We start from the raw sequence: 12,850 nt of genomic DNA on the forward strand, positions 1-12,850 counted from the left end.
TGGCCAACATTAGATGGTCTGCCATCGTTCTGCATTCGCACCTTGAGCCGATTAGCAAGCAAGATTGCAACTCGCCAAGGTTGACGAAGTGCCATCAAGGGGCTGCGGAGAGCTATGAATGTGGTAGTTTTATGAGATGATCCACCTATAAGGATTTCCAATGTCTCTATAGACTTCTATACCAACACTAGGGTCCGAAAAAGTTCGTGTAAAGTCTGAACTTCCCTTCACTTCAGCAAGAAATCTGTCACAGAAAAAGGAAAACAAAAAACAAAGAAAAACACAGCGCAATTGCGTGCACACACATTGAGAGAGAGAGAGAGAGAGAGAGAGAGAGAGAGAGAGAGAGACCAAATTATCAAAGTTAAACCATCATTTCCAAGGGATGTCGAGGATAACATGACATTCAATCTGAATCGGATGACACTTCTCTGTGAGGCTTCAGTTCGATAACCATTTTGGACAGAGCTTCACCAAAATCTTCCAACTCATCCTTTTCAAAACCCCAGCTCCGAACTAACTCAGCCCCAGGAGCTCCTCTGTCAACTCCATACCTTCGCAGATATCCAAGCCTATTTTCCAGGTATGGCAGGATTGCACTGCTGGAACGGAGTCTAACTGCCATAGGGATCGAATGAATGTCCAGCGAACCTTTCAATGATGGACCCGCTGCTGGGTTCTCCAAAAGCTCCCCATGCTGGCCCACGATGTTCTTAAAGATGGATGGAAATGGCAAGGGAATTGGAAGAGGAGTATGAGCCATTGATAAGTGGCAGAATTTTGGCCTCGTCGTGGCGTGCTCATATGCCCTATGTATTGTGTCCTTCACTTCAAAAGCTGATGCTTGATGACCACCTGTAGGAAAATATAACATCTGTGTATGACACCAATTTGACCAAAAATAAGATAATTCATGCAGTGTAAATAGGTAAGAGTATACATGTTTCTCGTTCACAGGTCAATAAGGTTGTCTCACAAGACAGTTGCATGGAGTTAACAAAATAGTGGAGAGGATCAAAGGATCAATTAATTGGGCAGCAATAGCGGATTTAACAGAGTATTGCCGCAAGAGATGTGGTGAGCTAAGATTGGAAAGGTCCAAATGGTGTAGAATAAGAGGATGTTGGACTTTGGAGTTGAAAAGTCAAAATCCACAGATAAAAGGAATGTAAGGGAGCAACAAGTTTCTCTATGCCATCTATTTGCTACAACCAGTGAACAACACTTAATTCATCATCCTTCTGGTCTGACTCAGTAGGCATTTCAATGAAGGTAAGACAATTTGCAGAAGAGAAGCTCCAATTCTTTACACTTCAAATGTGAGTATGAGCCTTGAACTCTTCACTCCCTTAGCATGATACTTGAAGCTTAATGCGTCACCCATTTCCCAATGCAGAAACTACTGTTAGACTAACAAGTGAACTCCATTGATTCTTAAGAATGAGAAAAACACGAACCATTAAGCCCTCTAACTAACATGGAAAGCTTGATGGATCTCTTCAATGCATCCTACTCCCTTGGAGGTAATATCTCCCTAACATCGGTAAATCAAAAGTCCTATTCATCCATCTTGTCTACTCCATTTTCAGACAAAATTCTAACATTTTCTTACCAAAGCATCCTATAATGCCTACATTCATCAGCTCGAAAAGTAGGGAAAAACTGTAATTGTATGAAGACCTGTTTTGGACTTAGATCCCTTGCTTTCAACCCAAAATATTTATTGCCCTGATGACAAGCCGTCTAAATACCAACAGAAATAAACTAATGAATGAAAGCTTAAGAGCCCATCAGCAGGGCAGATATCACAAGTATGGGACATCATTGGTAATCTTCCTCTGGTGTCAAGAGAAACATCGCCACCAAATACAAAATGACATGCCTCCAGGCACGAATTTTCAACAGTACCTGGCCCAAGAACTCCATGAATGGTCATAGTTTCCACAGCCTGCAAGTCTTCCACATCCTCTGCTATCTCAGGCGTCACTGGATGCAAATAGTCGAGCAATTTTTCTCCAGCCTCGTTCCCTGGATTTCACAATCTGATCAGTTACCGAGTTCAATGATCAGTAAGTTAGACTCAGTGGGAGATTGTTATTAAGATGTGTACCGGTCAAAGAAGGTGCAGGCATTGCCATGTCCAGAATAGCCACCTTATTTCTCCTAGACTGTCCTGATAGTATTTGTACGACATCATTCACATCCACAGCACCAGACACATAATGCAGATCGGTAGTGGGTGCAAGGGATCCCATCCTAAAAGGCAAACTTATAGAGTGGAGAGCAGCAGCATAAATGGCACTACAGTGGTATGGCTTCTCGTCCTCGATGCAAAAGAAAGAGGATACTTGACCTTCAAATTAACAAAAATAGAAGATTAGTCAATTATAGTCTGGCACACGGACCATTTCCACATGTGAGTTTGCAGTTGTCTCTCAAATAGAGAGGGACTTGAGTAGACAAGCAATATAGTGTGTAAATATCGTCGTCCTGACATGGAGACAAGACCAGGGAAATGGCAGATGATTACTTGGACTAACAACTGATGAGCATGCATAGCAACAGAAATCGAGCGCTAATGTAAGAAGTTTTCATTTTAGAAAGTGTTATCAATCAATATGATCTTTGTTCGGACTGTTAAATGGTAAAAATGACAAGTTAAAGTGACAATTACAAGTACACATTGCAGATATGTGCCCATCATTACTCTGAATGCCTATAACAGACAGACATAAGGTGGGTTTTTTATTTTTATTTTGGATCAGACAAACAGAGATAGGCTTACTTGTACTTAAGGAAGGCAAACCAACTGGCACAACAAGATTACAGTAAGATGAGAGCCGCGAAAATGAAACTGCATCATGCAGACTCCTCAAGATGGTTTGCTTCCGCTTTCCAAGGTTTACATAAGACTCGGGAGCCCGAAGTGCATAGAGCAAAACTGGTGTGTTAGAATATTCATCAGCAATGTTCTCCAGTAATTCTGCAGCAACAGCTGAGAAACCTCCAGAATCATCAACCATAAATTGGAAACCCTGTCCAAATCACAAGGAAATATTTATTGAACGATACATGCAGGAGACATACCTAAGTTAGCTCTAATCAACAATACAATGATTATTTATTGAATTACATATACAAGGGACATGTCAAAAATAGCTCTAAGCAACTATGCATTGACTTGAGAAGAGAGTTTAAAGAATCACTGCACAAGAATTCAGTAGAACTTGATGAAATTTACTCAAGCAGAGTCCCGACAAGAATGTAAATGGAAGTTGAAACTTAACAAGTCATATAATCAAGTCTATCTTCGATAAAAAATGCTATGAGGGGGAAAAGAAATGCACTCTTTCCTGATTATAAGGTACAAAACTGAAAATACAGTGCATGTAAAAGATGAATTACGTTGTAATTCAATGATAAATACAGTGCAGAAAAATGATGCAAGAATCCTAAAGACGACACCAAAAGATTCATCGCAGAAATGTACACCAAAACACCAGAAATGTACAGGGAAAGAAAGAAGGAAAGAAAAGGCAAGAAACAAAGGAAAACATCAAAACAATATATATATATTTTTTTTTGGCCACAGCATTTGAGGTTATTCAAAGACTTTCAGCTGTACCCAATGCAATCCCATCTTTTTTCCAAGTAGTTTAAAATGGCAGGAATGATATCTCGTACCTGAACACGGTCACACTCTTCTACAAAGAAACGAAGCCTCTCACTTATTTCTTCCTCTCGCAAGCCATGAGCTAAGGCATCCCTTCCAATTCCATAATTGTCAAATTCCCAATCATCCATCCACAATCCACTTAATTCATACAAACTCTGAGGATGATAATCAACTTTCGAGAAGTCTGTCCAGAATTTAACACCCTTTTCCAAGCTTTCGACTATGTCCTTATCCTGGTACTCTCTTTGAGGTCCACTCCTATCCACAGTTCTATCATCTACAGTAGTTGTCTTGTCCTGCTCTTCATACAAACTCCGCAAGAACAAATTCTTCTTATGACGCTCAGCCATATGAGTGGATACACCAGCAGTCCTACATATCAGTCTTCATATACTCAATTTGATCAAAAAGCAGATTAGACTAAAGATATACGTGATCTGCATCTTTAAAGTGAAGTACTTTGAGAAAGCACTGGACATAATGTAAACAGGAGTATAAAAAAACAAAAAAGGCCAAACATGGTTGGCAATTAAAAAGCCTCATCAATTAACTAGAAGGTCATCATCAGCAGAAAAGAATCTTAATTGTTGGATTGGATGGAACAGAGAACATGCACTTAAGTACGACTAAAAAGAGATTACAAATAATACAGACAAAAGGCCACAGAAGAAAATCAAGATACTGAACTTTCCACGCCTATAAGTAAGCCAATTCAAGGTAGGAGAAGATCACTAGCCACAGAAAAATGATCGAAAGGGAAAAAGAAGAGAAAAATCTCTAAAAGATATTGACCAGAATAGAACTCTTCTTTCCATGTGGCATGGAGCTCAAGATTCCAGCCATAGCAAGTTCTGCAAACAGTTGTCTCTATTTGCCAAAAGAGATCACATTACTCCACAAACTTAAGTAAACAAATCTCCTGGATCAAAATATCAATGCTGTTAAAGCTGTAGAATATACTCATTCACACAGAGTAACCCTAGATAACAATGAAATCAGTATAAGCCTAGCCATTAAAAATGCAAGTACAACTCTAAAAGACAATCAAGGCATAAACACAGGCATAAACTGCGTATAGCACAATGAACATCACAAACTTGAAGATGCGATTCTTTCCGCCATACCATGCAGCTTGAATTTAGTTACAATTTAAAAAAGAATCTTGTACAACACTAGTTACTTCGTGGATGCAAGATCCTCCACTTCCACTAATAATTTTCACAGATGGATCATGAAATGCCATATGATAAGCAGGGTAATTGAAGATGATTCAGAAAATTGAACTTTTTCCACAATTGTACCAAATATTAGCAAAGACAACGCTATCCTGCTCATGAGTACCCATATTGTCAAGAACTACTCAGTGCGTGATCTGCTAAAGCCAAAAATTAGTGCCAGAATTCTCACCATGTAGTGACATCTGATGTAGTTGTCGGTTCATGGTTGTACAATGTACCATGTGAACTGATAGATCCAAGGGATCCTGCACATCAACATCACAGCCCAGTGGAATTAGAATAAGCGCACAGAACTTAGAAATGCTTGCAAGACCACAATTGTAGATGGCAACCTCTTATCCAACATCTATTAGGAACAATTTTCATTGAACAGTCCAGAAGCAAAAGAGAATTACTTAGACATGGAGTTAACATAATTACTAAGTTCAAATGTTGTTCTTAAATTTTATTCGTAAACCGCTACACGCAGGATGCACGTTTTTCCCTTCCCTTCTTTTCACTCGGAACGGCATCAAAGACCTACTCAATTTCTCATATCAGATTTTCACATCTGACTAGTCATATCTAGTCATATTGTCCATGTCCCATATAAGTCAATTGAGAATAAAATGGTAAAATCAAGTACCTTGAAAGCCTATGGAAACCAGACGGGGAGTGTAAGTCAAAATTCCCTGCAAATGTTCAATGAACGGAATTGTGAGCACATCATCCCTGAAATATCAGAAGGATTTAAGATAATGTATGGGGAAATTTCCTGAAGAGATGGAATCTACATAACTTTAACATGAGATGAAATTGACATAAACTACTCAAAGAAGATAAAGACAAAACAACCTTGTGAGAGGAAAAAAGACCCACGGTCTTAGAATGTCAATCAGACTTCATTAGTCGGCCATAAAACCACAAGCAACAAAATGGTTAATAAGGCTTGTTTAGAGTAGCATCTAGGTTTTTGCTTTTTGCTTCTTCAGAATTTTATGGCTCGTGCATCTTTTTCATAAGCAACTGAAACTGTCATAATATATAAATGTCGACACGTAGATTCACATAGAAGTTTTTTCACAATTCTTTACAATTTGAATAATCTTTTATTTTCGGCAGGAAAGAGAGAAAGTAGCTTTTTCCCTTTTTCAGTCAAAACAAATAGACCCTAATTTTAATAATAGATTGCGCCAGTTATAGTTCTGAACACACAAAAGTTTGAAATCAGCAGGTGATCTTCACGTAGAAATAGCATATGTGGTCACGATACAAACAAGAACATCTGGACACTTATTAAGTGTATATCAAATCATCATCCTCAACAAATATACTAATGCAGTGCCAAAACAAAAATGACATAGTTTTACTAGTACAAAGTACAACAATGCAAACTAAAACATCGTTCCACTAGCTCATTACAAACCATCAATCAAATGTTAAAGTAGCTTCAACAAAAGTCAAGCAAACAAATTTCACCTGTTGTGTCTCACCAGTGCGATATAGAACATCCATATCTAAGTGCTGCTTCTTAAAGACAGAATCGGCATAGGGATCCTCAGCCAGTCCTAGTAATTCATCCTTCACCATTGAACATAAAAGTTATCAGGACATGCTAGGAGCAAAGGAAAGCACTTACCATCAAGAAAACAGAAAATTGACTTAACTCGTAAGCTATACTTTGCCCAAGTTACAAACTATCCAATATTACTTCATGCAATCAACAGGAAAGTAAATCATCCATGAAGAGCTAGTATCCTTTAGGAACTAAAAGCAAACACTTAGCATGACAACCCAATGCAACACAGTACACACAATACCGTCATCCATCGAAACTTCTAAAGAAGGAAACAGTAATGGGAGGTCGAGGACAGATTTAAGAAAAGGGTTTATCAAGGCACGCCACAATCTCTTATTGGATACTAAATAAGACCCGAACTTCCACTTGCAATTTGAAACATCACTTTGTGAATCAATCTAGTAAACCAGTCTCATTTTGCTGGCACTAGTCAGCAGGAATTGGTTCCACGGCAAGTAAGCAACTATTCTGACTCGGTGGAACATGAGCAACAAATCAAATTTCAGCAGGAGAGCTCATATTAACTAATGTGTCATATCACTGCCCAACGGAAAACAAAGAGTCCCCATTTTCACCATACTTTGGGGACGTACTCCTGCGAACCCAACGTGGCACTTCAAAAGTACTTCTCGCCAGCATCGCCAGAAGCAGAGATAGTACAAGAAAATTACCCACAAGCATTCTTAAACTACCGGCGAACGAAAGTATCGTTAACAAAACAGATGCGCAATCGAATCTAATACCGGAAAGAAAAAGAAAAAAAGAAAAAAAGAGACTAAGAAGAAGAAGAAGAAGAAGACGCACCTGGAAGTTCCAGAAGTGAGAGCCCACGAAGTTAGCAAAACCTCCGACCTGTACTGTGACGATTTCTTTCATAGCTGTGTGGCGATGGGAGTTTCCTCAGATAGGCGCAGGAAGAAAGCAAACTCCTTTGAGGTTCAATCAAAGCTGCTTCTTGTTCTTCCTTCTTCTGTGATCTTTCGGGGTTTAAGCCAAGCAGTCGTTTTTCAGCATTTCTGAAAGTGAAGAAGGTGGAGAAGGCAAAGCCCCGGAAGGGACTAGTGAGTACACAGAGGAAAAGTAGCCGCAAATACGATTTTACCCTCCGTCAAAAGTGGAAAATACAGAAATGGTTCCTCCTCAAATTCGACATTTGCTTTTCTGGCCAAATGCCCCCACTAATAAAACCTCCAAGCGTCGCACTTATCGTTGGAAAAAAAAAAACAAAAACCTTCCGATTTAAAATTTATCATAACAGAAGTCTAGAATTTTGAGGTTTTTCGTAATTATATTTTGAAATCATTAGAACTATGCTGCCAACAAAAATTATATTGAATTGTTTTTCACCGTGGATCTCCTATAAACTCATGCAGAAATATTGACTCTCTTCTCTTTTTTGTTAAGAATATTAAAATTAGTTCACTGATGGATCATTCTCAATTGTGGCATATTGGAATATAGTCGTTTAACTCAATAGGATTAACGTTTTATTGAGCTTCTAATACTCATAGACTATTGAATCGTTTACATTGGGCTTGACTCTACATAGCCCTTTGTGGCGTTTCATAAATTTTCAATACCTATGTGATCGCATTTTGAAAAATCACAATTTCGAGACAGATTTCTCAAATTCAGTTGCCAAGCTGTGTAAGTTTACCAAAGATATCTTAAATCCCTCCAAACACGCGATGATACTCTTAGTGGGTATCTATTAAGGTGGGGTTGGCTAACTATGGATAACTTTAGCGGGAAGCTAAAACAGCTGCCTTATCTGTGGCGACAACTAGCAGAAAACAAGTTGTATCAAAGCGGCAAGTGTTTCTTGTTTGAGAAATTGGATGCCGTGAGAAACAAGGCGTGATGCAGTCGGCTATGAGTTATGATGGTACGAATCTTGGGATAGACATAATGAGAAGGTTGGCATGGTGTTCCAACTTGCTAAACATTGCAGAGCTTGTTCTTGGCTAGTGACACTAGATAGTCATTGCAGGCCTTCTTCGAATCAAGTCGTTACCGGCCCTCCAATTTCCACATGGTTTCTCTATGGACGACACAGTTACTGAAAGTTAGAATGAGCATGATATAGTCTAATTCAATTTTGTTGTGGCCCTCCTGAACGGGTGTCGGGGAATGATAGGCTCAAAAGTAATGTCGAGTTGAGGGTCAATGGTCCTCAATGGACGTGGGTTCTCCCTAATCCTTAACTCGCGCGATATTGAGATTTCTATTTTAATTCAAATAACTCTATGAAAATTATATACATTAGCCGGTTGGGGCCCGGTAGAAACCAAGTAAGGTATGAGAGTACACATCACTTATCACATAACCACATATTTAGTGTCGGGGACTTAATTACACTAATTATTTAACCAGTGCTCTTTCGGTATCTAAACTTGATTACTTGTCAACAAAGGTGTCCACCCCTGTCTTTAAACAAAACCAGGAATCCTAGGGTTGTCGTCCTTTAAGTGTTCATGCAATGTTCTTGTGTTAATTATGATCCTAAAGTATAACCTAAACGTTAAACTAAAATAAGCAAATCACAACTCAGAAAAGGCATCATAAAAGAAACGCAATCAATTGATTTAAAAGAATAATGAAAGAAGGAGCAAGGAGTAAAATGGGATAATGTGGGGCATCGAAACTTTCGAAGAATCGAAAAACTCCAGGTTGTTACTTTGTTATCCTAAGTTGGGATCCCAATCCGATATTAGGATATTAGGTGCTCATTTCGTCCCTTTCAAGGTTACGACGCTTCCACGTTATCTATCCAATTATTTGAGGTCGATCACAAATTCAACTAAGGTATTCATTAGGGTCTCTCATTTTTTGGTATTTATCTTCTTTCTTCCTTTTTTAATTATATTCCTCAAACTAGATCTATTTTATTTATTAGAGCTAATTAACTAAACTAATCCTAAATGACCCCAAACAAAACTAAGAATCAACATTCTAATCTAAAATGAACACACAAATCATCACTCAATCAAATATAGGCGCGAATTGCACTAAAAATCAAAGAATAGAACTTTCCTAAGTACATGAATTCTAATGAAATGAATTTAAGCCAAATCTAATGCTAAAATCCAATAATCTAATCCAAACCTATTTTCCTAACTACTTTTTGAATTTTTTTATTTGCAGGACTTTGTTATTTTTTATTATTTTTTTGTTTCTTATTTTTATTATTATTTCGTTTAATTAATTAAGAAGTTGGGGACTCCTCCGATCCGAATTAGGGGTGTGCATGCTTTGGGCCGGTCCGGTCCCAGTATGGAATCGGGGACCGGACCGGTAGTCCAGTCCCCCAAATTTTCAGGACCACGGACTAGACCGGGACCGAACAAGACCGGGACCGGTGGTCCGGTCCGGTCCCGGTCCGAGCCGAGTGGGACCGCTAATATTAGCTACTTATAAAAATCTAACTCTTTGAATACAATATGCTTCAATTGCATGTTAATTTACAATATATACCCCCGGTTAAGTAAAAAAAAACAAGTTGAAATATCATCATCTTGCTATGGAAAATGACATCACGTTAATGCTCTAGAAGTAAGGCTTCTAAATGGAAAAATATGAAGGATCTTGAAAACAATGTAACTGTGTTACTACATGTAGTTTTGGCACAATAAAAGAAGATGAAAAGATTAAAACAAATATAGGTAGTACAACATAGTTAGCCTGATACAGGAAATGCAAAAAGAAATCCATTTTTCACAAGCCATTATGAACATGGAAAACAAAAATCCCAATCAATCACAAACGGATAAAAAGTATAGAAGTCAGAAACACTAGGTGGCACGAAGTTCACCCGATTTACATAATGGAAACCGGAAAAGAATATCAAGATTATGGCATGATTCCTCCAACTAATTGATGGAGGCTGAACTACTGTAGTTAAGATATGTTTGAGGTCGATAAAGATGTACTTTCGGCCACGGTGATCGCCTTGGTTGTTGCACTCCATTGACCTTCCTACTACTTGCCTCACTAGTTGCTAAGTTTCTTTCCTTCCTTGCCTGCATAAGACTACCCGCCCGCAAAGAATAGGAACACGACAAGAAAAATACCCGTTTACCAAAAATAAACCAGCCAAGCCCAACTGTAAAAAGTTCCTATAGCAAAATAAAAAAATGTGAATATATAGAGAAGTGACAGATGTATGGGCCATTCCAATAAAGGCCCATACTACAAAAACAAAAAAAAGTACATTATAAGTCTTAAAATCTCACCATATATATATTCCTTTACTTCAACTTGTAGATGATTTCCCGATAAGCTCCAAGTGAGCATCATCCATATCTAACAAAAATAAGATATTAAATAAAGCATTCGCTCATTAGGTATATGAAAAAAATAACAAGATACAAAAGATATTTCAATGACTTACCACACTCAAACTTTTCTGCATTCATGATGCACTCTTCAATATTAATTGGATTGTTAACCACCGGCAACCAATCTTGAGTGCAAATCAAAGCTTCTGCCACTCTAGGAGTCAAAGAACTTCGAAAGCTATCAAGCATGCGACCGGATGTGCTGAAAGTCGACTCCGAAGCAACAGTTGTTACAAGAATAGCCAAAATATCCCGAGCCATCAAAGAAAGGATTTTAAACTTTTGGCCAGCAGTATTCCACCACATCAAAAGGTTAAGATCACAACCTTCTTCACGTTCGGCTTTAAGATATTTATTGAGCTCAGATACATTTGCTTCGAACAATATTTGGTCCTCCTCTTCATCATGGCACTCGATCTCTAACTCCTTGTCCCAGTCGTCGAAACCAAGCTTCTTTTAGTTATCCTCCTCGGGGTTATGAGGAGGATCCTTACTACTACTACCAGCAAGAGTCGAACGTTGACTACCCAAATATTTGTCACAAGAACTAAGATAAGATTTCTCGTAATAATGAAACAAGCGTTCCAGGGCGATCCTCACATTATCGCAACTCTCATCAACTTTCGCACTATCATCATAGATAAGTCTATAAGAACGCCGCCCATAATGCATCTTTTTTCTTGGATCCAATATTACCGCAATCAATACCATCATATTTACTTTTTCGAAACTCCCATAATATTTGTCAAATTTTTCCTTCGTCTTCGCAACCATAGCTTTCACCCTAAGAATCAAGCTGTCTCTACTTGTTTTAGATATTTATATAAAGAAGCTATCCCGTAAAAATAATCATTTGAAGTGATATACAAAGTCCCAGACATCTCCTTCGTGGCATCATAAAACTTCTTCAAAAATATGGAAAGAGCTTTGGCATTTTCCCAATCTTCATTTTAAGGATGTTCATTGTCAAGCTCAGTTAAGAAAAAATGATCATCTTCTTCCATCCTTTCAAAAACTTTTCTTAGCTTTAAAGCAATGTCCAACATGAGGTAAGTGGAGTTCCATCTAGTAGGGACATCGAGACAAACCGAACCCTTATAAGTGATCCTTGCACTTTCAATACAAGCTTTGAATGTTTTGGCTCTCTTGGGAGAACCTTTCACTTAGCTAATTGCGTCTCGAATATGTGAAATAGATTCACGTACCTCCTTCAAGCCATCCCTCACAATCAAGTTTAATATATGAGCCATACACCTCATGTGTAAATAATCACCATCTAAGATCAACAACTTATCCTTTGATAATTTTTCTTTCAAAAAATCAATGGCTACATCATTAGAACTAGCATTATCCACAATAATTGTGGACAATTTTTTCTCTATTCCCCATTCGTAGATGCATTTCTCAACCATTCTCCCAATGTCCTTGCCCTTGTGACTAGTCATCACCACAAAATTGATTATCCTTTTGTTCAATTTCCAGTTATCATCAATAAAATGTACAGTGAGACATAAATAGCTCAAGTTCTGAGAGGAAGTCCATGTATCGGTCGTGAGTGCAACCCTAGACTTCAGCTTGCGAAAGTAAGTCTTCAAACTTATTTTTTCATCAAGATACAACTTCATGCAATCTCTAGACACTGTGAATCGTGAGATGTGAATGAAGAGGGGTTGTAACTCACTGATAAAATCATGGAATCCGACACGCTCAACCAACGAAAAAGGTTGTTCATCCATTATAATCATATGGACAAACATTTTCCTACAACGTTCCCGATCAAATTTCCATGTCGATAAGACATTAACACTACTATCACCAGTACTAGCAATAGTATTCCCCATTGTCAATTGAGTCCTACGTGCGGCAAACAATTTTTGCCTCTTATCTACATTTTGAGGACTCTTACTGCACTTTTTCAAGTGCTTCAACATAGTTGAAGTACCGTTAGCAACAATGTATATATACTTGGTCCCACAATACTTGCAAAACACTTGAACTCCATTTTTCTCCTTGTTTCCTTTACGAAAGTGAGTCCATGCTT

At 38.2% G+C, this 12,850-nt stretch overlaps 1 protein-coding gene across 2 annotated transcripts; it reads right to left on the reverse strand.

Moving 5' to 3' along the window:
* Window positions 1–100: 100 nt before the first annotated feature.
* On the reverse strand, window positions 101–7,631 carry LOC115746962 (protein misato homolog 1). 2 transcript variants are annotated; one of them, XM_048272562.1, is made up of 10 exons: window positions 7,277–7,626; window positions 6,373–6,474; window positions 5,540–5,585; window positions 5,084–5,159; window positions 3,685–4,048; window positions 2,786–3,035; window positions 2,111–2,353; window positions 1,909–2,028; window positions 354–855; window positions 101–323 (listed from the first exon to the last, which is right to left on the reverse strand). In XM_048272562.1, the coding sequence occupies exons 1-9, from the start codon at window positions 7,346–7,348 to the stop codon at window positions 407–409; spliced, it is 1,722 nt and encodes a 573-aa protein (XP_048128519.1). In that variant the 5' UTR covers window positions 7,349–7,626; the 3' UTR covers window positions 101–323; window positions 354–406. The 2 variants fall into 2 exon arrangements, with proteins under 2 accessions (XP_048128519.1, XP_030538820.1); XM_030682960.2 differs by lacking the exon at window positions 354–855 and having other exon boundaries at window positions 101–164; window positions 1,810–2,028; window positions 7,277–7,631.
* Window positions 7,632–12,850: the final 5,219 nt, after the last annotated feature.

Source organism: Rhodamnia argentea, chromosome 11, assembly GCF_020921035.1.
Source record: "Rhodamnia argentea isolate NSW1041297 chromosome 11, ASM2092103v1, whole genome shotgun sequence".
In the NCBI taxonomy this organism is placed as follows: Eukaryota; Viridiplantae; Streptophyta; class Magnoliopsida; order Myrtales; family Myrtaceae; genus Rhodamnia; species Rhodamnia argentea.